Source organism: Phacochoerus africanus, chromosome 5 (genome assembly GCF_016906955.1).
Source record: "Phacochoerus africanus isolate WHEZ1 chromosome 5, ROS_Pafr_v1, whole genome shotgun sequence".
Lineage (NCBI taxonomy): Eukaryota > Metazoa > Chordata > Mammalia > Artiodactyla > Suidae > Phacochoerus > Phacochoerus africanus.
This window is the reverse complement of record NC_062548.1, coordinates 12,610,834-12,635,270: the sequence shown is the minus strand read 5'-3', so window position 1 is coordinate 12,635,270 and position 24,437 is coordinate 12,610,834. Positions and strand designations below refer to the sequence as shown.

At 58.9% G+C, this 24,437-nt stretch overlaps 1 protein-coding gene across 4 annotated transcripts in view; it reads right to left on the bottom strand.

Moving 5' to 3' along the window:
* The window catches only part of GTF2IRD1 (GTF2I repeat domain containing 1), a 116,498-nt gene that overhangs the window by 73,062 nt on the left and 18,999 nt on the right, over positions 1–24,437 (bottom strand). For 3 of the 4 annotated variants that reach the window (XM_047779898.1, XM_047779894.1, XM_047779897.1), the window contains exons 2-6: positions 8,790–8,918; positions 6,629–6,770; positions 3,813–3,968; positions 1,887–2,070; positions 822–1,132 (exon numbers count right to left, since the gene is read on the bottom strand). In XM_047779898.1, coding sequence (XP_047635854.1) covers positions 822–1,132; positions 1,887–2,070; positions 3,813–3,968; positions 6,629–6,770; positions 8,790–8,912 — 916 coding nt within the window. In that variant the 5' untranslated portion in view covers positions 8,913–8,918. Of the gene's footprint in view, positions 1–821; positions 1,133–1,886; positions 2,071–3,812; positions 3,969–6,628; positions 6,771–8,789; positions 8,919–13,861; positions 14,014–24,437 lie in introns of those variants that run through there. The other variant, XM_047779896.1, reaches the window with a different exon arrangement.

Genomic DNA, 24,437 nt, shown 5'->3' with positions numbered 1-24,437 from the left:
AGAACCACGTGGCAGACTCGTCAATTTGCAGGCAGCTGGGCCCTGTGCCAAAGCTCCAGGTTCAGCCAGGACTATGGCTGGGCTGGAGAATGTGCATTCTTTCTTTCTTTTTTTTTTTTTTTGTCTCTTTAGGGCTGCACCTGCGGTGTATGGACGTTCCCAGGCTAGGGGTCAAATCAGAGCTACAGCTGCCAGCCTATGCCACAGCCATACCGGATCCGAGGCGTGAATGCAATCTACACCATGGCTCACGGCAACACTGGATCCTTAACCCACTGAGTAAGGCCAGGGATCGAACCCGTGTCTTCATGGAGCCTCGTCAGATTCGTTTCCATCATGCCGCAACGGGAACTCCAGAGTGTGCATTTCTTACATGTTCTCATTTAATCTTAAGCCAGCAAGATAAGCACTACCGGCATCTCTGTTTTACAGACGAGGAAAGTGAGGCTCAGAGAGGTAGAGATCTGTCCCAGGGACACACAGCCACCATGTAGCAGGGCCAGGATATGGGCACAGGGTGTTTCCATGGCCAGCTGTTGCTTTTCTTATGTTTCTAGTACCCTAATCCACGCCGGGTATGTAATAGGTGCTCATTAAATGCATGGACTGATTAGCAATGTCTACCCCCTCCACAGACCTCCCTGGAAGTCCTCTCGGGCATCTCTTGGTCCCAGGCCCAGGATACCATTCACAGATGACTGGAGGCAGGCCTGGGGTCTGACTGGGTCTGAGCTAGGGCACCATCCGACCCGCCACGGCCCCTCGCTCCTACCTGAGCCCTAAGCACCCGACCTGCCCCGGGGCTCGCGGCAGCAGCTTACCACAGCAGTCCGGGAAGTCTTGGGCACCGGGGGCCTTGGGCTCAGGCCCAGGCCGGCCGAGGCCCAGGTCGCTGGGGGCAAGCGGGCAGGCGGGCGTCTCCTGCTTGAGCTCCCTCACGGTGTGGTTGGGGAGTGCGGTGCTGTACAGGAAGCCGGCCATGGACGAGGAGGGGGCGGTGGGGGGCAGGTCCTGGGGTGGCCCCTTGGGGGCCTGGCCGTGCAGGCCACAGTCCCGAGACCCCTTGGCTATCAGGGAGACGCCATTCAGCTCCACGAGGGCCTTCGAGTCCCGCCCGCCGTCCTCAAGCGGCCTGGGTGAAGGAGAGGATGCGTGACAGCTTCGTACACCTGTCCTGCCAGAGGCTTCTCCCCCCAGCGCCCCCTCTGCAGAGCATGACACTTTGGGAGGGGCAGGAGCTAGTCCCCATTTTACAGGTGGAGGGGGGCAGACCCCGGGAAGGGTTGGGACATGCCCAGGGCCACATGGCTGGGCCACCTGAGGCTCTGCCCCTCTGCTTGGTGCCTCATCTCAGCTGCAGCTGATGGTCTCCCATCTCCTGTCGCATCCGGCTGCTCCAGGCTCGGGCACTGGCCATGGTGCCTGAGCACGGATGGGCGACTCAGGCTGGCTGCCCGGCTGCCCTGCCATCGGTACCCGACCCAGCCCAGCCTCTGCGACCTCCTGGCCCGTCAGTCCCTAATGGAACCCGAGCGGGTCCCCACGATGTGGCTTCCCGCCTCCACACTTTTGGGCAGGCTGCTCCTCATACCGTGGGTGCTGCTGGTGCTGCTTTGTCCCCAGCCAAGCCCCTGCAACACGGACGTCCCCTGGAAGATGTCCGAGACCCAGCACCTGGCTCGGGGCGGGCTCTGTGATTGAGTTTCTGCCTCGCCTCCGCCATCAGACTGGGAGCTATCACAACCAGGGTCCCCTAGCAGTGTCTGAAGTCCCCTCCCTTCTGGTTGGATCAGTGGCCTGGAGGGGCTGAGCCAGCGTGGAAGCGGGGCACCCTCGCGGTCCGGCCCCCAGGCCCTCAGCCGCTCCCAGGCTGCTGCCTCGCTCACCTCTTGAGCTTGAAGCGGATGCGGTGGCTGTGCTCCAGGATGGCCATGAGGGCCTTGGGGTCATACTCGGCCGGCCTCCGGAAGGCCAGGCCCTCGGGCAGCCCCTGCACGGCCAGCAGCCCCGGCTCCCTGAGCAGCCTCTCGTAGGGCAGCGGCACCACGCTGGCCCTTCCCAGGGCCTCGCCTGTGGGGGGTCGAGGAGAGGGCCTAGAATGAGAGGGCAGCCAGGCTGGGGTGGGGCCGGGCGCGCCCCAGAGCTGACTCCCTGCAGGGCCGGGTCCCCGGGAAAAGGACCCCACAGGCCCCTTAACCGCACACCTCACGCAGACTATAGCCCTGCAGGGGTGAGTGGGATGGGCGAGGCCCCCTCGTCTGCATCTGAGGGCATCCGCCGAGGTGGAGGGCATCCCTGCTTCCCCGCCGTGCTCTTCTCGGGCATCAGGGTGGAGGGGAAGCAGGGCCCGGGGCTGCGGGCACGAGGTGAGGAGAGAGGGGTGAGGGCAAGAACGTAGGCCAGAGATGGCGGGAAAAAGCCTTGGGAGGAAGGAGAGAGGATGAGAGAGCAGGGCAGGGGAGGGAGCGACATGGAGAGGAAGAGACAGGCTGAGGTGACGGTGAGCACCCGAAAGGGGTGAGGGGAGGCAGGGCCAAGGGACACTGCCGCCCCCACCTGGAGAAAGCGGCCCCTCTTGCCACAGCCACCTCTGACCCCACCCGGGGTCGGCAAGGGAGGTCCGGGCAGAGTGAGCAGGGCGTGGACGGCTCTGGGCATGAGCTCTGCATCTGGCAAGGGTCCACAGTGGCCCAGCCAACCACACGTGACAAGTCCCCCCATCCCAGGTGGCCTGCGGGCCCACCAGGTCCTCCGGGCCCCCACCCCTCTCGCCCTCCTTCTCCTGACATCGAAACAATGGCAGGAGTTTCCTCCCAGACCTTTGCTCCTCAGAACCAAAGGCCACAACACGGAAAGGGACACAGCAAGTCAGAACTTATGGGTGGGGCCCTCGGGGATGGACAGGACCTGGGGAGTATGAAGGCCACCACTGGGCCAGAGACTCTGCAACCTGACATTTCCTCAGGGAGGCCAGGCTTGCCCCGCCCCTCCCCCCTCTCACCCCACTGGAAGGACTTGGCTGGCCAGTTAGCTTTCACTCAGTCATTCAACAAACACCTTCTGAGGGTCGGCTGTTGCTGGATCCTGAATTACAGGCTAGGAATAGTAAAAAGGGCAGGCACAGTCCCTGCCCAGAGAGCAACTGGGCTAGTGAGGGGACAGGGCACGGTGGGTGCCCAGAGGGGTCCTAGCCCCGTGCGCAGCAGGGGGCTAGCTAGAGCTGAGCCTTAGACAGCAATGTGGTGTCCACCAGACACAGGGGGGGAAGGCCGGCCCCAAAGGCACAGCGGAGCAAAGGCAGGGACATGTGAAATGAAGCCAGAGTGAGCAGGAGAACAGGACGTGGGTCAGCAAGGCTGGAAGGGTGGGTGGGGCCGGCCGGGTAGGGCTGACGCCATGCCCGGGGCAACGCGGAGCCCTCGAAGGCTGTGGACGGAAGACGCTGTGGTCGGACTTGTGCTTTGGGAAGACGCCTGGGTCACAGGGCAGGTGGGGGCAGCAGGGAGCTGGCCTGGAGGTGAGGGGACCAGGACAAGCCTGGGGCCATTTCCAGGTGGGAGGAGGCAGTGACCAGGGCCCAGCGCCAGGGCAGGGAGGACAGGGAGGGCCGTTCAGGAAACGGGGCTGGGACGGAAGATTCATGCCTGGGGATGCAGAATGGGGCGGGGGGTGGTGGCTGGGCAAGGCCCCCATGCCTGGAGGTTTTACCCAGGGTCCGCAGTGGGGCAGGCGGGGGCCTCCTCCGCTGGGCAGGAGAGGGCCAGAGCTCCCACCCGCCTGGGGGCCCCAAATGGAAGGAGGAAGGATCTTACTATAAAGAACATCAAACACCTCCTCTACCATCTTCCGCAGAAGGTACACGTCCGAGCCGTGCTCCAGGGCAGACCGTGGGATGTTCCGGCCACCACCCTCAGCCCGCGGCACCTTCTTCGGGTGCTCTGCCTCCGGCTCCTTCCATGGGGCCCCTCCTGTGGGACACAGAGCACGCGGGCCCGTGGTGAGTACCTGTCTCACCACCTGCCCAGTGAGCGGGGATGTCCCTGCCCCCCTGCTAAGCCCTGCAGCTGGGCGGCCCACACAGTGCAGAGGAATGAATGAACCAATGAAGAGTTAATGAGTGAGCGAGCCCTGCTCCAACCACCGGTCTAGAGCCAGGGCTGGTCATTTCCGAGTTCCTTGTGCCCAGCCTAGGGCACCCATCCCTGGTCACCTCGAACCTGCTGTGTGACCTCGGGCAAGTCCCTTCCCTCTCTGGGCCTCAAAGAGACCAGCTGGCCAGGCTCAGAACACCCCTTCGTGTCTTTGCCAATTGAGGCCCTAGTTTTCTTTCTTTTTTGGGGGGGGGGGGCCCGCACCCACGGCATATGGAGGTTCCCAGGCTAAGGGTCCAATCAGAGCTGCAGTTGCTGGCCTACGCCACAGCCACAGCCACAGCCACACCAGATCTGAGCCACGTCTGTGACCTACACCACAGCTCATGGCAACGATAGATCCTTAACCCACTGAGCAAGGCCAGGGGTCGAACCCGCAACCTCATGGTTTCCAGTCAGATTCGTTTCCACTGTGCCATGACGGAAACTCCAAGGCCCTAGTTTTCAGCTCTGCCAAATGGGGAGACGATGTGGGGATCCCACCAGGAGGCCAAGGGGCTGCAAGGAGGCAGTTGCATGCCAGGCTGGGTCGGGGTGAGGGTCTGTGAGTGTCAGTGGATTCTTGGGTAGGGAAGATGCTAGAAACTGCATCGGAAAGGGGGATGAGAAGAGGGCCTGGGGGCCCCCTCCCAGCTTGGAGCCTGCTCTCCTTGGGGACCTGCGAAGCTTGAAATAAATAGCTTGCTATAAATAGCAGCTCTGCCTGGCTCTGGGAAGCCAGGTGCACCTTCCCCAGGCCCCAGCCTGGCTCCTAGCCTGGCCACCTAGGGCCACAGGACCCTGCCACTGCCCACCCTGACCCTGGCCCGGCCCCCCACCCAACCTGGGAGCAGCTACAGGCTCTGAGGGCTGATCAGGAGACGGGGCTGGCTGGGTGAGAGGCTGGACCCTAGTAGCAGTATGCCCAGCCCCCGGGCACAGCCTTCCCAGAAATGGCTGATGTCAGGATCCAGGCCCAGGGGGTGACAGGGTGTGATGCAAATGCTAGAAACAGTGAGGAAAACACCAGCTGGCCTTTACGGAGGGGGAACTGAGCGCCAGGCATTGTTGTAAGTGCTCCCCACCTATCGACTCGTTTCATCCTGAGATCCACCCACGAGAGGGTAGCACCGTCCTGCCCTTTCACAGATGAGGAGGCTGAGGCCCAGCAGGCAGCAGGTGGCAGTGCCAGGACGGGGTCTGACTCCAGGACCTGCTCTTAACCCCAAAAGCTCTAAGTCTCAAATCGCGGGCTCGGATGCCCTGCCCAGGCTCTGACCCCCCACCAAGGGGAAGCTGGCCCCCCTCGGGAGCTCGGGTGCAAGCTGGGCACCAGGCGCGGATGGAAGTTTAGGGCATAAGACACTATGGGTGTGGGAGCAGCCACAGTGTGGGTGCTGGGGTGCAGGGGCACGAAGGGGACCTGGGGCGGGAGGGACATGAGTCTGGAGGCTGGGGAGGCGTCTGCCAGGCAGAGGGGTGGGGGAGCGGGTAGGGGCAAAGGCAGCTGTGAGCAGGGACACGCAGTACAGTTGGGGAACGAGCACTGCAGCACAGCACAGCCTGCCTGAGCACCAGGGATGCTGGAGCGGAGAATGCAGAGGCCTGGAGCCAGTTACCAGGGGGCCCTGACGGCCCAGGCGGCACGGAAGAGTTGGTGGCTTTGGAAGCACCCTCTGCCTCAGGGCTCCTGGCCCACAGCTCGGAGTGCTGGTCACTTCTGGGAGCGATCAGGACCCCTTGGCAGGGGATCTGGGGGTGCCCTGCTGTGCCTCCCATTTTGAAGACGTGGAGTAGAAGGAGCGAACCCCTCCTCCATCGCTCATGGGCTGAGTGTCCCCCAGGGTTATGCTCCTGTACCTCATTTTCTCACTTCTAACCCGGTGGTGACCGTCTCCTGCCAGGAGTAGTCAACAACACTGCCACACGGCCCAGCCCTATTCATCACAATCTCCCTAACTGCTCGCCTTTACAAAGCATTTCCTACGTGCTGGGCGTGTCCCCAAGTCACCTCATCCCCCCAGGCCACCAAGAAGCGGTTCCGAGATGCTGTGATCATAAGAGAGACAGTGCCAGCCTCGTAGGGCTGAGGTCAGGACAAGCGAGTTAGCCCTGTAAAGGGCGCTGTACACAGCAGGCGCTCAATAAGAACCAGCTGAACACATGCTCCCTGCGCCTGCGTCAGGGACACACAGGAACAAGGCCCCAGCACTGGGCCTCAGTGTCCCCTTTTGTCCATGAGCAGCGGCAGGCGGCTGGGTCTGGTCCCCCCGGGGTCCAGTCAGACGGTGTCTACGGCCGACGGGCTGCGGTGGGAGCCCAGCAAAAACTCTGGCCACCCGGGCAATGCCACATTGAGAAGCCTACACCGGCCCCTCCTGCCCCGTGCCTCCCCCAACACAGGGTCGGCCGGGGTGGCTCCGGGGACCCAGCAACGGGCCGGAGCTCCTGCCCTCAGCGACCGCGGGGCCTAGTCCTCCGGAGCCCTGGGTACTCACGGCAGAACCTGAGGAAGTCTGACTGCAGCTCCTTGCGTGCGTTCAGGAACATTCTCCCCTTCTCTGTGCCAACCACGAAGGCGCTCTCATCGTGCACGGCGACACATGCCACCTCCGCGTTGAGCTTGGAGAGCGCCGAGCACTGCGGGGGGAGCAGAGGTGTGAGCTGGGGGAAGGTCCCCGCTCAGGACGCCCCCGAGCAGCTGGGGCAGGTGGGAGGTGAGCTCCCAGGAGCCCGGGACCCCACCAGCAGCTCCAGGGAGCGATCACCCCCCCAACGTGTGGGTCTCAGAGTCTGCAGTGGGAATGAATGAATGACGCCCCTGAGCTTGGCCAAGGTCAGAGGGAAAAGACAAGGTCATGGGGGACAGAGGGGGACAAAGGCACACACGGCTTCTGCCCCTCCCTCTCCCTGCTCTCCTGCTCTGGGGTGGGCTTCCTGTTCCCAGCTCCAGGGACGACCCTGTCCTGGGCTCTCTCCAAGTCCTAGATGAGGGGCTGGTACAGGCCCCCAGAGAACCGAGGCTCTGACAGATCCAGGCCTCAATCCCACATCGGCCTTTTTGCTGAAAGTCACGCCCTTCTTTGGGCCTCAGTTTCCAAATCCATAGAATGGGGGCCAGCAGCCCAGCTCCCTGGGTTGTGATGGGCTTGTGTGGGGATTCAATGGGAGCTGATTGGTAGGAAAAAAAATCTCAACTGGGCCATTGCCAGTGCCCGTATACAGGCCAAGAGGGTAGGTATTTCTGCAGCCCCAGAGTTGACATTGGCAGGCTCACTGCAAAGGAAACCCTAACACGGGGGCGGGGTGGGGAGGCAGGTGTGGCTACGACCGAGGAGACCAGCATTCCAGGCCTCCGACCTATGGCACCAGGAAGACCCTGCCTGCAAAGCTTGTGGCAGGCAGTCAGCCCCTGATAAACGTTGGGTGGTTTTCTTTTTGAGGGCCGCAGCCGGCATATGCAAGTTCCCAGGCTAGGAGCCGAATCAGAGCTGCAGCTGCCAACCTAGGCCACAGCAACGCCAGATCCGAGTTGCATCTGCAACCTATACCACGGCAGCTCGTGGCAACGCTGGATCCTTAACCCACTTGAGCAAGACCAGGGATTGAACCCATTTCCTCACGGACACTGTGTCGGGTTCTTAAGCCACTAAGCCACGGTGGGAACTTCTAAATGCTGGCTTTAACCTGAATTAGGGCTCTGTGAACGGTGCTCAAGAAGTCTGGCTTCTGATCACAGTTCTGCTGCTGTGTGATCTGGGACAGGTTCCTTAACCTCTCTGGGCCATCATGCCTTTCGTGCCAGCTCCAATTGTCACATGTGGCTAGTGGCTGTGGCACTGCCTGTATCAACTGTACCTCCATCGCCATCAGGCTAACACTGCTGCAGGCACAGGGCTGAGCTCCTGGGGCCCCCTCCTCATGAGGGCCGCCCCCCACTGGCCTCCCCAGGGTTGCCTACCACCTCTGTCCCAAACACCACTGAGGTAGCCCTTGAGCCACCCGCAGCAGGGACAGCCTGGAGGGAGGCCCTTGGGGAACTGTAGACTTTGTCCCTGGGGTCCTCTTGAAAAACTGACCATGCTGTGTGACATCAGGCAAGGTACTGACCTCTCTGAAGTTCAACTTCACTGTCCTAAAATGCAGGGGTGCAATTAACTGATGCCAGACAGACTTTCTTTTTTTAAAAAAAAAACACCTGCCTAACCCCCATCACAAAACTTGCCCAGGAAAAGGCTGGAGGGAAATGACATTATTATTTTCTCACGTGGGATAACCGGCTATAGGTTTGCGTATGGAGCCAGTGGCATCAAAGGAGTGACGCAGTTACAGCCCTCGCTTGAACCACGGGGACCACAGCTTTGTGACACATCACCGCCCACACACGCTCCTCCTGGTGACCCGCTGGGAGGGAGACCGTGCCCATCCCAGCGACAGGACTTGAACTGCAAGGGGTGATGAAATGGGGATGGGGCGAGGGGACGCGGGGCGTGGGCCGGGGCCAGTGGGACGTCACACACGCCTGATCTCACGCAAGCCTCCCGCCCCTGATGGGGGGCAGTGGGGCAGATGGGGACAGTGAGGCCCAGGTGGGCGAGGGCTCCTGGGAGCGGCAGTGGCTACGGCTGTCCCACTCCTCTGGGGGGCAGGGACACTCACCATGGAATCTAAGGCAGACACGAGGCTGGTGATGATCTCGTCCTTGCGGGCAAAGGCGGAGTTCCAGCGGTCAGGCCCGCAGCCGTTGGCGGGGACGTCGCAGCGCTTTCCCAGCAAGGCCATGGTCGCCTGGGTGGAGGGAGGGAGGGAGGAGGCGGAGGTGGGCGCGGGCCGCGGGCCCCCCACTCGCCCCCGGCCCCCAGGGCCACCTCTACTTCCCAGGCGGGAAGAATCTGAGAAAGCTGGCCTTCTCTTCACCTAAGGGTCTAAACATACATGATGGAATTTTTTTCTCTTTTTAAGGCCACACCCACGGCACGTGGAGGTTCCTAGGCTGCGGGTCTCATGGGAGTTACAGCTGCAGGCCTACACTGCAGCCGCAGCCACAGCCACACAGGATCCAAGCTGCATCTGCGACCTACACCAGAGCTCACGGCAACGCCGGATCCTTAACCCACCGAGCGAGCCCAGGATCAAACCCGCATCCTCATGGATACTAGTCGGGTTCTTAACCTGCTGAGCCACAACAGGAACTGCTACATGATGGAATTTGAGCCTCGACAGGCATGGACACGCAGCAGTCTGCATCACGGCCCATACAGTTATGGGCACAGAGGGCACAATAACAGGGGTGTGCCCCAGGACCTGGCTCCCCAAGTCTGCATCCCCAGAGGCGAGCCCAGTACCCTGAACAGTCTGCCCGGCAGCCCTAGCTGCCAGCTCTCCCCACGGCCCTCCCTTGCTCACATACCCTCCATAGCTCCCTACTGCCCACATGAGCTCGACTCCCCAGCTTGGTATGCAGAGTTTCCAGACTCCTGTCCCTTGTCCCAACTTGCCCCCATATCCCATGCTCCGGGTCCTCTAAGTGTCACCATCCAAACATACCAACACCTGTCACGGCTCCCCAGCTCTTGCCAGTTCCATTCTGCCCTCCCTGGCCCCTCTGGCATCTACTGACTGACCCTTTAGCTCTTTTTTTTTTTTTTGGCCACATCCATGGCATGCGGAAGTACCTGGGCCAGGGACTGAACCTGCACCACAGCTGTAATGAGAGCCACAGCAAAGATAAGGCCGGATCCCTAACCTGCTGAACCACAAGGGAACTCCCTACTGCCCCCTAAGCTTTTAACTGTCACCTCTGCTGGGAAGGCGCCCCCATCGCCCCACCTCCGACCCCTTCCCATCCCAGGCGAGTCAGGCATCCCCTAGCCCCCTCCATCACAGCTTTGAATCAAACCACACACTTTCTGGGGCAAGGCTGCTGCCCCAAAGCCAGGGAGGCTCGGTCTACTTCCTGGCCTCAGGACTGAGTCTCGGACGTGCAGAAAGATACCGCATGGAAGAGGTCCCTTCGTCTCAGACAAGGTTCCCCCAAGACAGGACTTTGCCCCTCGTCACGAGGCTCCTGGAGGACAGCGCTGTATCCTCCCCCTCGCTGGGGCACCCTCAGACAGGGCCCCATTCTGGGCTGCCCCAGGCAGGGAACAGGACCCCTGTCCCCACCCAGCCCCACTCGATACAAAGGTCCATGATCCATCCTCCCTTTTCTTTTTCTTTTTCTAAGGGCTGCACCTGCAGCATATGGAAGTTCACAGACCAGGAGTCAAATTGGAGCTGCAGCTGCCGGCCTATGCTACAGCCACAGCAACTCCACATCCAAACTGCACATGGGACCTACACCACAGCTCATGGCACTGCCAGAGCCTTAACCCATGGAGAGGGGCCAGGGATCGAGCCTGCATCCTCAAGGAGACGAGTCTGGTTTGTTGCCGCTGAGCCACAACGGGAACTCCTCCATGATCCATCCTGCACCTCCCTTTCTTGGTCCCAAGAAAGAGAGGTCCCGGAGGCGCACCCACAGATGCCCCAGTGCCAGTGCCTTCCTATGGGACAGCTGCCCCCTCACCAATCCAACCACACAGGACAGAGGGCAGGGACCGGGAGCCGCAGTTTCTCTCCCCTGTGCCTGGCCTCAGGTGGCCAGTTCCGGGGAGTGAGCAGGAAGCAGGGCTGCAGGCACCAGAGGGAGCCTTTGAACCCTGCTCTCTCTGCTTCCTGCGGGCAAAGGAGTCCTGCACAGAACTGGGGTTGGGGTTGGGGTCAGGGGCCCCCAGGCAGGTGACAGCTGGACCTGGCACCTGATACAGTGCCAGGCCCAGTGTCTTCTGCCACCAGAGCTGCCCCCTGGACCGTAAGCTCTATGAGGTCAGGGGCCGGTCTGCCCATCACCACTGCACCCCCAGGGCCCAGCTCAGTGTGGTTCCAACCACAGACTGTGGCCTTTCGGTGGGTAACTGATGACACAGAACAGCAAATGTCAGAATTCACCACACAGAACAAGAGGAGCGGTGTCTGGCGTCAGCGACAGCAACATTCGAAGCAATCGGGAGTGCACTGGTGCTTGGCTCTGCGCTCTGTCCTGGCCCAAGTTGGCTATTTGGCTGTGGATAAATATTGATTTTTAACAAACTGGCCAAGTCGGAGGTTGCCCAAAATGTGCATGGGGTTCACATCTAAATGTTTACAAAATGCATTTCTCTCCTAGGCTGCAATATTAGAAAAGCTTGAAATCCACAGCATTAAGGGATGCAGAGGGCCTGACAGGCCCTGGCTGGGACGTGGACCAGGAGGCAGGCCATGGCCTTCTGTGGCACGGAGCCCCATCGCAGGTCTGCCCTGTGACCAGCTGAGAAGCTTGCCTGCCTGGGGCAGGTGACGTCTGGCTCCCCCACCCCACCCCACCCCCGCTGTCCCTTGAGCCATTCCCAGAAAGGCCTCAGGCTGCCAGCCTCCCAGCTGCTGGAACCCAAATCGAATCAGGGCAAAGCAGGAGGCACCAGCCAGCGCTCCAGCCCCGGCCTCCCGGTCGCCCCAGACGGCTGCTGGCTCCTTCCGGCAAAGGTCCTAATCCACTTAGGAAGAAACCAGGGACTCGGGCGGGAGGGGGGAAAGGGGCTGGGCTGAGGGCCATCTTCCAACTTGTCCTGGCCACCTGGGCTCCCAGGACCCTCTGTCCTGAGCCGGAGCCCAAGGAGCCCAGCCCTGGGCAGGCACGTGTGTTTGGGCAGGAGGCAAAGTGAGAGCAGGGCAGCTTCATGTGGCTGCAGCTGCAGCAGGTGGGACGGGGGCCAGAGCCATGGCCGTGAACCACGCACACAGTGAGACCCAGGACCTCATCGGATCAACCCCCTAAACCCCGTTTCCTCGCCTGCAAGGTGGGGCTAGTTCTAATTGGAAAACGAGGGAGAAGAAAATCACCCAATAAAACCAACAAACTGCAGAGAACAGAGAGCGCGAAGTAGAACAGATCGCCAGGAGGCAAGCGCCCAAGAATCCACAGGACAACATCCCAGGGGCGCGAGGGGAGGGGATGGTGAGGACGGAGGCCACACACGTCACACACAGGCAAGTGAGGACACGGGGCTGGCGAGGCTGGAGGCAGCCGAGGGCTGCTCTGTGCCACCCCGGAGGGGATCCTGGGAGTGACATCACGAGCGACGGGAGGCAGAGCATAAGCAGTCAGGAAGCCCTCCGGGACCAGGGACTCCCACTCACCCCGGCTTCCCGGGTGGGCAAGGGCTGCGAGGGGGGCCGAGAGGCAGGAGGGAGGTCGCGAGCATCCTTCCCCCAGACATTCCTCGAGGCCCCAGGGCCGCCCTACCCGGCATCCCTCCCAACCCAGCCACGCGCCTCTGGTGCTGAGCGCTGCCCGGGTCCTGGGCCATCTCCCGAGCCCGTCCAGCCCCCTCCCTCACCGCAGGGCACTCTCCCGGCTTTGACAGCATCTGTATGCTGGTGACTCCACTTCTCTCTCCCCGAGCCGCACCCCCAAGATGCCACCGCCTCCACGTCTCCTCCTCAGTGTCTCACAAGCATCCCAAATGGAACACGGCCCCTCACTCCCCGCTCGGATCCGCTCCTCTCCCGCCACCGGCTCAGATGCAGGCTGACACCTGCCTCACCCCAGGGTCCCTTCTGCCTCATCCCTGAAACGACCCGGGAGGGGCCCCGCTGGCACTAGCTGAGCTCCAGCACGCACCCGTCTGCGCACTGCTCGCCACCTCCCCGGCCAGGCCACCATCCTTGCTCACCCCCACTGTGGCAACGGCTCCCCGCTGGCCTCCCTGCCCCCACGGCCCCCTGCAAACAGCAGCCACGTCAGTCAGTCTCTCATGGCTCTCCTGCTAACAAGCTTCCAGGGGGTTCCTGCTGTGGGTACGACGTCACCTCCCCATGTGACCTGGGACCACGTGCCCTCTCCCCTCAGCATGGGGCTCTGGCACTGCCCCTTGCTGTCCCCCAAACACACTGCATGCTCCCTTCTGGGGCCTCGGACTCGAGGGGAAGCTTCTGCCAGGTGCCATCTCCTCCCGCAGCCTCCCTCCTTCCTTCGACCTGGCAGCTGCTCAGCAGCCCCACTTCGTTTATTTCCTTTGTAGAGTCCGAAGCGACTTGTTCCCGTGCTTCCTACCAGAGTTCCCCACCTGGAAGGTGGCTCCAGGGGGCAGAGGACACACCTGTCGGGTTTACCATATTCCCACTGCCTCAAACACCTGCTTGCATTTCCACAGACACTCAAGAAATGTTTGGGAAAAATTAATAACAAGTGTGATGGTCGGCCACGCTGGGTGGGAGCCAGGATGCCCACAAGCTGTAAGCAAGGTGTCTGACAACTTACGGCTTGTGTGGCTCTCCAAAAAAAAGCTGGAGAGAGAGGGGGGTAAGGTGGGGGACCACAGCTCTGGGCATATCTGGATCTTGACACGTCCAGGAAGCGTCCAAGAGCTGACAGTGCGGGGGCTAGGGTCAGACAGATGTCCTGGACAGGGGCTCCCCCAAGTGGGGTCCCAGGTCCCACAGCATCAGCGCCACTGTGAAGCTTGTCAGAACGTCTGGGGTGGAGAATCAGAGCGTCAGCGTGTGAGCCGCAGGCCTGCTACACCACCACTCCACCACAGAGACCTGCCCAGGGGGTGGTGGGGCTGAGGTCTGTCCATCTGTCTCTCTGTCCCCCAGCCTGGTCCCTTCCCATGGCCATGCGCCGTAAGGGTTGTAGTCCTGGCACTCACCAGAATGCGGGGAGCAGGAAGACCGGCTGGTCAGACCCACAGCTGACGCTCAGCAAAGCTGACCGACTCACCCCAGTTTGCCTGAGACCTTCCTGGGTTCAGCACAGAGAGCTCTTACTTCCAGGCAAAGCAGGATGGTTGGTCTCCCCACGACACAGGGAGCAGCAGGACCAGGAGCCCAATTCTCCTTCTTGGCCACTGAGAACAGGGACAGACACCAGGAAGGAAGGAAGACAAAGCCATGGACATTAGGTCCTGCCTTCTGGTCCAAAATATCCAACCTCACTTAATAAGAGATGAGAGAGAGGCTTTGGGGCGCCTCGGGGGAAGGGGACAAGGGGTGGGGTCTCCCAGGGGAGGAGGCAGGAACTGCTTCATCCAGGAGATCACAGGAGGGCAGGGGGCCACTCCCTTAATGTGTCTGAAAGTCACACAGGGACCAGAGGGGACAACCTTCTTTTATGAAGACCCCAAAGGCAGAGCTGGGGCAGGGAGAGAGGATCCCGGGTCCCTGGTCTGCAGGGACACTGAGGTGTGACCTGCCCTATTACCTGGCTTTCCAGCAGCCCTGCCCATCCGTGAGCCACACGGGCAGGTAGCCCAGTGGCTGCCAACACTTGCCGTTCCCACTGCCAGCTTCCTGGACCCCACCCCCGAGAAGCAGGTCCACGTCGGGCCCAGGACCCTGTGTCTTTCAATCCCCGGAGATTATGACATGCAGTCCGGTCCGAGGCCTGGATGATCTCTGGGGAGGCTTCCAGCTCCAACATCCTGACCCCAGTTTTCCAAGCAGCTCAGCTTTTCCTGCCCGCCCGCCTCCCACACTTGCCAGGGATTCCTGACCCAGACAGCGGCAGCTTTGCTGGCTGCCGAGAGCTGGAGGCCGGCCCAGTGCCTGAGCCAAAGATGAGCTGAGCGCCTGGGTCCACGGCTGAGTCACGGCTGCCCCAACTCAAGGGAGGCACCCATGGGAGTCGGGCCCAGAAAGCCCACTCCAGCCGGCCCTGGGGCCGGGGCGAGGGCGAGGAGACAGCTGGGGTGTCCAATCCTAAACAGCCCACACTGGTGCTCCAGGCCAGCTAGGGGGGCTGGAGGGAGACTGTCCTGGAACTTATCCTTGCTAGTGCCCATGGCCTGGGCACTTGGAAGACAGGTGCTCACTCTGGCGGGTCCCTGACTCCCCCAGCTGGGCGTGGCCCCACAGGAGTGGGTGAGCTGGTGGGGTGGGAGCTAGGGCAAGGGTAGGTAGGGAAAAATCAGGACTGCGGACAAACCTCCCAGCTCAGCCTGTTAAAAACACCCCTTTCCTGGAATTCCCAGTGGGGCTCAGTTGTAATGAGCCCAACTCATATCTATGAGGATGCTGGTTCGATCCCTGGCCTCGCTCAGCGGGTTAAGGATCTGGTGTTGCTGCAGGCTGGGGTGTAGGTCACAAATGTGGCTTGGATCTGGCATTGCTGTGGCTGTGGTATAGGCCGGCAGCTGTAGCTCCAATGCAACCCCTAGCCTGGGAACCTCCATATGCCGCAGGTATGGCCCTAAAACAAACCAACAAAACCCCCAAACCCGGCCCCCTTCCCTCACCCGCCATCCTAGATGGTCTCTTTGTCCAAGGGTTCAACACCCCTATGCTGACACACGGATGCTCACTCACACGTCTGCCTCTTGAAGCACGTACCCTTTAACCTCTGCAGAGACTTGAGGGGTAGGGGTTCCCCAGGTGAGCCGCTGGCCAGGGAAGACACCTGCCAGAGGTGGCCCTGGGCTCATTTCCTCCAGGTCCAAGAAGGAGAAACACTGTGGCGCAGCAGAACAAATCCAACTAGTGACCATGAGGTTTTGGGTTTGCTCCCCGGCCTCGCTCAGTGGGTTAAGGATCCAGAGTTGCCGTGAGCTGTGGGGTAGGTCGCATTCAAGGCTCGGATCCCACATGGCTGTGGCTGTGGCGTAGGCCGGCAGCTACAGCTCCGATTCAACCCCTAGCCTAGGAACTTCCACATGCCGAGGGTGAGGCCTACACACGGCACAAGAACAGCCCCGGACAGAGTGAGAGCAAGAGGCCTGGGTCCACCAGGCTGGGGAGGGTCCCTTGTCCCCACTGGTTTGAGTTGAACCAAGAAACAAACCCGCTCTCCTGCAAGCAGCCTGCCTAGGGGGCAACGAGCGAGGGGCCACCCCCAAGCCGGTGCCCTCTTCCCAAGTGCCGGCGTGTCCAGGTCCCCTCACATCGGGGACACGTGTTGGCCCCCCCTCCTTCCCTTCCACACACATTTGTTGAACCCAGAGGCTTCACTGGCTGCGCCTCAGCCGCCCAGCGAGGCCACACGAGAACAGAACAGAGAGCACACCTGCACCTGCCCTTCAAATTGGGCCACGGTCCCAAGGGAGGGCTCTTAGGAGGTTGAGGGGATGCAGCCCGCGACAGCTCGGCAGAAGCTGGAGGCCCGGCCACCTGTGCGGAGGCCCCAGAGGAGATGCCCCCCAGGCCTCCCTTCACTCCAATTCCTTCCCTTAATACCTCCTAGAGCTCACAGGGCCAGCATGAACCATGAAATGAGGACAGGCAGAGACCCTCTCTCAGGTGACAGGGCTTGAAAAGGGCTAACCCTCCTTTCACATAAGCAATGTCTGTTTATTTAGCTTTGGGGGAGTCAGAGTTTCCAAATAAGGTTTCTCTGAGTTGATGATTATTGAGAGGGTTTTGAAGGGTGAATAGGAGTTCTCTGGGAGCACGTGTGGATGGGTGGTACTGACATTTCTGTGGAGAAAGGTACAGGCAAGAAGCTTGGCTTAGAGACAGACAACTCTCACTCTGAGTAGGGAGAGGTGCTTGGTTGTACCCACTAAGTGTCAACCCTAAAATGAGAGCAGCTGCTCAGTGGCCTCTGCTGGAATGGGGCTGCGGGGGGGGGGGGGGGGGGTAGAAAAAAGGGACAGTGTACCTGACAAACGCGTCTCTGACGAAGAGGTGAGTGTGAGCGCGAACAAGCCAGACATACCCACAAACATCACAGGTGCACACACAAATGTGCCAACACAATCCTATTGGGGCCGTCCTGGCTGGGAGACACAGAGAAGGTGCCAACCCAGGTCCAGTGCCAGCAGCACCAGGCACACAGATCAACAGGACACAAACTTTGCCCTCAGGGGTCACCATCCTTTCCAGAGTCCCTGCCCCACCGTGAGTTGACCTGGCCCCTTCTCCTGACCCCACTGTCCTCCTTCTGGCGTCCAACACCCTAGCCGCGAGGCCCCTGGACACGCCTGTCCTCTGGCTTCTGGGCCTTTAGCACCTCTGTGCCCTTTGAAGAAGACACCCTCCCCTCTGCCTGGCTCTCTCTTAGCTGCTGTCAGGCATGTCGGTGCCCCCTGACCTGACCCTCCAGGCCTGCTGCCCCTTGGCTGGGCACCCTCCTCTGGTCAGGATGCAGAGGTGTCCAGGCCCCCATGAGACCACTAGCTCCTGTGTGCCCACCCCCGGGAGGGCTGTTTCTGCAAGACTGGAAGAATCACGAGACATGAACAAGGTGGGTGGGGAGGAGGGGGACACTCTGGACAGAAGGCAGCAAGGGCAAAGGCCCTGAGGCACTGGCAGGGCCCTTGCAGCACTTTCAACACAGACCAGTCAGACTCTGGAACTGTCTGGTAGGAATCTCAGCCTTTACCTGCACTAAGAGGGTTCTGCTCCAGCCCTGGTCCAAGGCACAAGCAGCCTGCAAGCCTAAGAGGACACCCCCGCCCAGAGCCTGCATATTCTGGGCACTCAGGCCCCAGCAACCCACTGGGCAAACTAATCCCCATTCCGGGCCCCCAGGGGGCCTTTTCTCTGCGGTGTCCACCTGAGCGGCTTTAAACACGATTGCAAATTCTTTTTTTTTTTAGGGCCGCACCCAAGGCACATGGAAGTTCCCAGGCTAGGGGTCGAATTGGAGCTACAGCTGCCAGCCTACACCACAGCCATAGCAATGCCAGATCTGAGCCGTGTCTGACCTACACCACAGCTCATGGCAAAGCCGGATCCTTAACCCACTAAGTGAGGCCAGGGACGGAACCCACGTCCTCATGGATCCTAGTTTGTAACCCACTGAGCCACAATGGGAACTCCCTGATGGCAAATTCTCCATCCAATGGTGACCACCAAGGCCAGGTCCCAAAGGGTGCTTGGCTTTTCCTGGCATCTCATTCTCCCGGAGACCCTTGCTCAGAACTCTGGGCCGACACATAAGCAGTCTGGCTATCCTGAAGCCACTGTGCTGGAGGGGTTGAGTGGATCTAGGGGTGCCTGAGGAGCCCCAGCTCTTTCCCAGGCCAGGCAGCAGCCCCATAAGGAAGTCTTTGAGACGACCCCAACCCTGACCACCCTCTGACCGCAGCTGTAGGTAAGACCCACCAATGGTAGCAAGAACCACCTAGCCGAGTCCAGTCAAGCCCCAAACTGGGAGATCCAAAGGAGAAATGACTGTTGATTGACACTGCTAAGTTTGGGGCTATTTGTTATACGCCGATAGGTAACTGATACACCCAAGGGCAGGCATCCCCAAGGGGCAGCTGTTTGAGAGGATGAATAGAACTGGGACACATGGTGGGGTGTCTGCCCAGTGTGGGGCAGAGCTGAGATGGGATGAGAAGGGAGAGGTCAGCCAGGAATTTCCATCTACCCCCCTTGTCCTAGCTGGTACATATTATGAGAGAGCCCGTCTTTAAGATGGCTGCTCAGGGGGAAAAAAAAAAAGAGTTCCTATTGTGGCTCAGCAGTAACAAACCTGACTAGCATCCCTGAGGATGCAGGTTCAATCTCTGGCCTCATTCAGTGGGTTAAGGATCCAGCGTTGCTGTGAGCTGTGGTGTAGGTCACAGATGTGGCTCAGATCCTGAGGTGCTGTGGCTGTGGTGTAGGCCAGTAGCTGCAGCTCCGATTTGACCCCTAGACTGGGAACTTCCATATGCCACGGGTGTGGCCTTGAAAACCAAAAAAAAGGCTGGCTGCTCAGGAGTTCCCACTGCGGTGCAACATGATTGGTGGCATTTTATGGAGCACAGGGACGCAGCTTCGATCCCCAGTCTGGCACAGTGGGTTAAGAATCCCATGTTGCCACAGCTGCGGCACAGGCCACAACCTCAGCTCAGGTCTGATCCCCGGCCCAGGGAACTCCATGTGCTGTGGGGCAGCCGAAAAAGAAGAAGGGGGGAAAAAAAGAATGGCTGCTCAACATTGCCCTTAGGGATTTGAGGTAAACAACAACAAAAAAAGCCCCCCAAAGACATTCACGTCCTAATCCCTGGAGCCTGAAATGTCACCTTATATGGAAAAAAATCACTTTTGCAGATGTGATTAAGTTAATGGCCTTGAGATGGGGAGATGAGCCTGGATTATCCATGTAGGTCCTCAATGCAATTACAGGTACCCTTATAAGGAGGCAGAAGGAGATGTGACACACGCAGAAGGCCACGTGGAAACAGAGCAGGGAGAGCTGGCTCCGAGGACTGGAGTGATGTGGCCACAAGCCACAGAATGCCAGTGGCCACCAGAAGCCAGACAAGGCAAGGAAGATTCTTCCTGAGAGCCTCTGGAGGGGGCTTGGCCCTGCTGACACCTTGACCTTGGCCCAGTGGTACCGATGGTACTGACTCTGGTTCTGGCCTCCCCAATGGTGAGAGAATAACTTCCAGTTTATTTGTTTGTTTTTTGCTTTTTAGGGCCACACCCACTTTCCCAGGCTCGGGGTCTAATCTGAGCTGCAGCCTCTGACCTTTGCCACAGACATAGCAACACGGGATCCGAGCCGCATCTGCGACCTACATACACCACAGCTCACAGCAACGCGGATCCTTAACCCACTGAGCAAGGCCAGGGATCGAACCCACAATCTCATGGTTCCTAATCAGATTTGTTTCTGCTGAGCCCCAATGGGAACTCCCCGGGTATCTTAAGGCACCAAGTTAGGAATGCCCCAGGAATGAATCCAGGCCCCTTTCACGCACCACATCCCCACTCCCAAAGCCTGGTCCATGTCCCCAACCTCCTGGACACGCCTTCCTCAGCTCAGACTTCTACAAAGCTAGGCCTGGGGTTTGCTGGAACGTTTCCGCATCCCTTCCCTATGGGAAACTCCAGGAGCCACCCTGAAAAAAGCTGGACTTTTCAGGATGCCAGGGGAACGCCCCTGACTCAAGTCTCTGCCCAGGGTACCAGCTGGGTACCAGAACCGGCGAAAAAACATACTATCACCAAGCAAAACGCAAAGGCATGAGAACACGCCACCCAAACACAGCCCCCACACCATCCGCTGCCATATGCTTGTGTTTCTTGAAAAAGAAGCTTGAAAGAACAAACAAAAAAGAAATTTCTCCCCTCCTGAGGAGAGGGGGCATCCCTTCTCCCCAGCAGCCCTGTCTCCCGTCCCAGTTCCCCCGTGGGGACTGACTTACCTGCAGCCCTGCGTGCCCCCCGCCCCCCGCGACCGCCTCCCACCACTGTCCACTCATCCCTGCAGAACAAAGAGGCCACGGCGCTACGTCCTCTCCCTTGAGCCCAGGCTGGCTCCGAGCGGGGCAGCTGGAGGGGACCTGACACCGGCCACGGTGCAATGGAAGGCAGCCTAGATCTGTGGTCAAGACACCCAGACCCCAAGCCCATCTCTGACCCCAAGTCCTTTCCCTCCTCCCTGACAGAGCCCCCATTGTGTCCTGGCACCTAAAGGCCGTTGTTTGAGGCAATGAATCTTGGTGATGCCCTAAGGCTTAGATGGAGGCAAGTCTAATTCCTGACCCAGGACTGGTCTAAGGAGAAGCAGGGACCTACTTCTGGCCACTGAGAACGAGCCTTCTAGGAAAGCTTTTCCTGCTCTCAGAAAGGGATCAAACGAGGATGTCTGGATGTTTGAATGTGATGCCAGCGGAAGACCATGAGAGGAGCTGGCACGGGACGTAAGGCCATCCCGTAGAAAACAGCAGAGCAGACCCGTGAAAGGACCTGGACCCTGTGACCCACGGTCTGGGCTGGACAGTGAAACAGTCTATGATCCCTAAATTGCTTTCAGTGGAGGTTTCTTTCCCTCACAGTGAAAAGCAACCTAGTTAAGTCAACCTCTACCAGCTGTAAAACCACCCACTCGTTTATACCTCCTGGTCTCGTTTATAACACTCCCTTTCCAGCTGGCAACTAGAGAGATGCCATCTCATTTGGTGACCGACCCACAACAAGAATCTAGGATTCAGTGGCTGGCACTGTAGCTGGTGCCCTCACCCTGCACTCAACCCTCATCTCTCCTGCCCACAGAGCTGGCACTGGCTGCCCTACCCCTTCCACCAGCTGCCTGGTGGCCAGAAGTCCCTTTAGACCAGAAGGACCAAAGCCACTTCCTCGGACAGAAAAGACTGGTCTCTCTGAAGTCCCAGAAGGCTGCCCCAGGGCTGGGCCGCCCGCCTCCAGATTCTTATTACAGGAGAAACCAAACCCCTCACTTCTTCAGTCTGTTTATCAGACTACTTGCGATGGAACACAATTCTCATGGAAACAGATTCCGTGGCAGGCATTTTCCTCCAACTCAGATTCACTTCTGCTTCCGGGTTAGGCCACAATCTTCGTTTTACTGTCTTCTTTATATCATCTCCCTATATAGCTTATGTTTTTTTGTGAGGTTTCTTTTGTCTTTTTTAGGGCCGCACCCAAGGCATATGGAAGTTCCCAGGATTAGGGTTGAATCAGAGCTGCAGCTGCTGGCCTACACCACAGCCACAGCACCGCAGGATCCGAGCCACATCTGCAAACTACACCACAGCTCACGGCAACGCTGGATCCTTAACCCACTGAGAGAGGCCAGGGATGGAACCCACATCCTCATGGATGCTAGTCGGGTTCGTGAACCACTGCACCATGATGAGAACTCCTATAGCTTATTATTTTTTTTTGTCTTTTTGCCATTTTCTTGGGCCGCTCTCGCGGCATATGGAGGTTCCCAGGCTAGGGGTTGAATCGAAGCTGTAGCCACCAGCCTACGCCAGAGCCACAGCAACGCGGGATCCGAGCCACGTCTGCAACCTACACCACAGCTCACGGCAACGCTGGATCGTTAACCCATTGAGCAAGGGCAGGGATCGAACCCACAACCTCATGGTTCCTAGTCGGGTTCGTTAACCACTGCGCCACGACGGGAACTCCAGCTTATGTTTTTTTAATGAGTCCTTCAAATCACTTTTGGAATAAGGTGGGATATAAGGGAAAATCAATCCAATAAACTTTCAAAAGCTCTGGTGGAGTTCTTGTTGTGGCTCAGTGGGTTAAGGACCCCACGTGGTCTCTGTGAAGATGCGGGTTCAATCCTTGGCCTCTCTCAGTGGATTAAGGATCCAGCACTGTCACAAGCTGCAGTGTGGGTTGTAGATGTGGCTCAGATTTCCCTGTTGCTGTGGCTGTGGTGTAGGCTGGCAGCTGCAGCTCCGATTCAACCCCTTGCCCAAGAACCTCCATAAGCTACAGGTGCAGCCTTCAAAAAAAAAAAAAAAAAAAAAAGCCCTGATGCCAGGCACTATTCAAGAAGAGAAAAGCCCTGCTTTCCAAGAAGCAAGTTATTTCACTCACAAACCTTGCTCTCCTCATCTGTGAACAGGGCAAATCAGACCCACCTCACTGCACTGTTGGGGGATTAAATCACGTTAGTTAAAATGGAATCTATTCTTAAAAATCTCAGTCTCCAAGACTTTCCTGATAGGGCGTTCCCTTATGGCTCAGTGGTAACGAACCCAACTAATATCCATGAGGATGTGGCTTCCACCCCTGGCCTCGCTCAGTGGGTTAAGGATCCGGTGCTGCCATGAGCTGTGCTGTAGGTGGCAGATGCAGCTCAGATCTGGCGTGGCTGTGGCTGTAGCTGTGGATGTGGCCAGCAGCTGCATTGCAGCTCCGATTCGACCCCTAGCCTGGGAACTTCCTATGCCGCATGTGTCACCCTAAAAAGCAAGACAAAACAAAACGAACAAAAACATAACACTCTCCTGATAAATATCACAGCCCCCTAATCCTTGCCATCGAGGAAAGTCTGTCCAAGCATCAAATCCATGTTTCTCCTGCCAAAGCTCCCACCGGCTTCCTGCCAGTGGGCACCTGGACACACGGAGGACGTCCAGGGGAAGGTCCTTCTGCCGTGACCTCACTCGCGAAGCCTCTTTCCTACGTGCCCCAGTTCCTGGCCCTCAGACAGTCAGACGTGGTAGAAGGTAACAGAACTGGCTTCCCACCCCTGGCAAGTATGCAAGGCCGGAAGAGGTCTCAGCAGGCTACTGGCTAGACCGACTCAAGCCCTGGAAAAGGGATCAAAAGAGTGACTTCTCAGATCCAGTCCAGCTGGAAGATCCTATATTTTAGCAAATGTTGATAATAATAAAACAGTCTCCAGAGTTCCCGTCACGGCTCAGCAGCTAACAAACCGGGCTAGCATCCATGAGGATGCGGGTTCGATCCCTGGCCTTGCTCAGTGGGTTAAGGATCTGGCGTTGCCATGAGCTATGATGTAGGTCGCAGATGCGGCTCGGATCCCGCGGTGCTGTGGCTGTGGTGTAGGCTGGCGGCTAAAGCTGATTGGACCCCTAGCCTGGGAACCTCCATATGCTGTGGGTACAGCCCTAAAAGGGCAAAAAAAAAAAATCTCCAAGAGACACCTGTACTTCTATGTCCACAGTAGCCTTACCACAACTGCAAAAAGGTGGGAGCAAAGCAAATGCCCACGGACAGACAAGTGGATAAAAAAAGCGTGGTCTATGCACACAGTGGAATATTACGCAGCCTTAAGAAGGAAAGAAATTCTGACACACGCTACAACATGGATGAGACTTGAGGACGTTACACTGAGTGACATCGGCCAATCACGAAAGGATAAACACTGTGTGATTCCACCCGTAGGCAGTGCTGACGGCAGGCACATTCATAGAGACAGAAAGTCAAGTGGTGGGGGCCAGGGCTGGGAGAGGCGGGAGGGAGCGTCAGAGCTCAAGGGGCAGAGCTTCGGTTTGGGAGGATGACAGTTCTGGAGAGCTGCTGCGCAGGAAAGCGAACGTACCTCGCACCACTGAACCCAACACTTAGAGACAGTGCAGGTGGGCGATTTTACGTGATGTGTATTTTACCGCGATTAAAAAGTAATAACAGGAGTTCCTGTCGTGGTGCAGTGGTTAACGAATTCGACTAGGAACCATGAGGTTGTGGGTTCGATCCCTGCCCTTGCTCAGTGGGTTAAGGATCCGGCGTTGCCGTGAGCTGTGGTGTCGGTTGCAGACGCGGCTTGGATCTCGCGTTGCTGTGGCTCTGGCATAGGCTGGCAGCTACAGCTCCGATTGGACCCCTAGCCTGGGAACCTCCATATGCCAAGGGTGCGGCCCTAGAAAAGACAAAAAGACAGGAAAAAAAAAAGTAATAACAACGCTGGAGTTCCCGTTGTGGCACAGTGGAAACGAATCCAACTAGTATAGATGAGGATGCAGGTTCGATCCCTGGCCTCACTCAGTGGGTCAGGGATCACGGTGTTGCGTGAGCTGTGGTGTAGGCCGGCAACTGCGGCTCTGATTTGACTCCGAGCCTGGG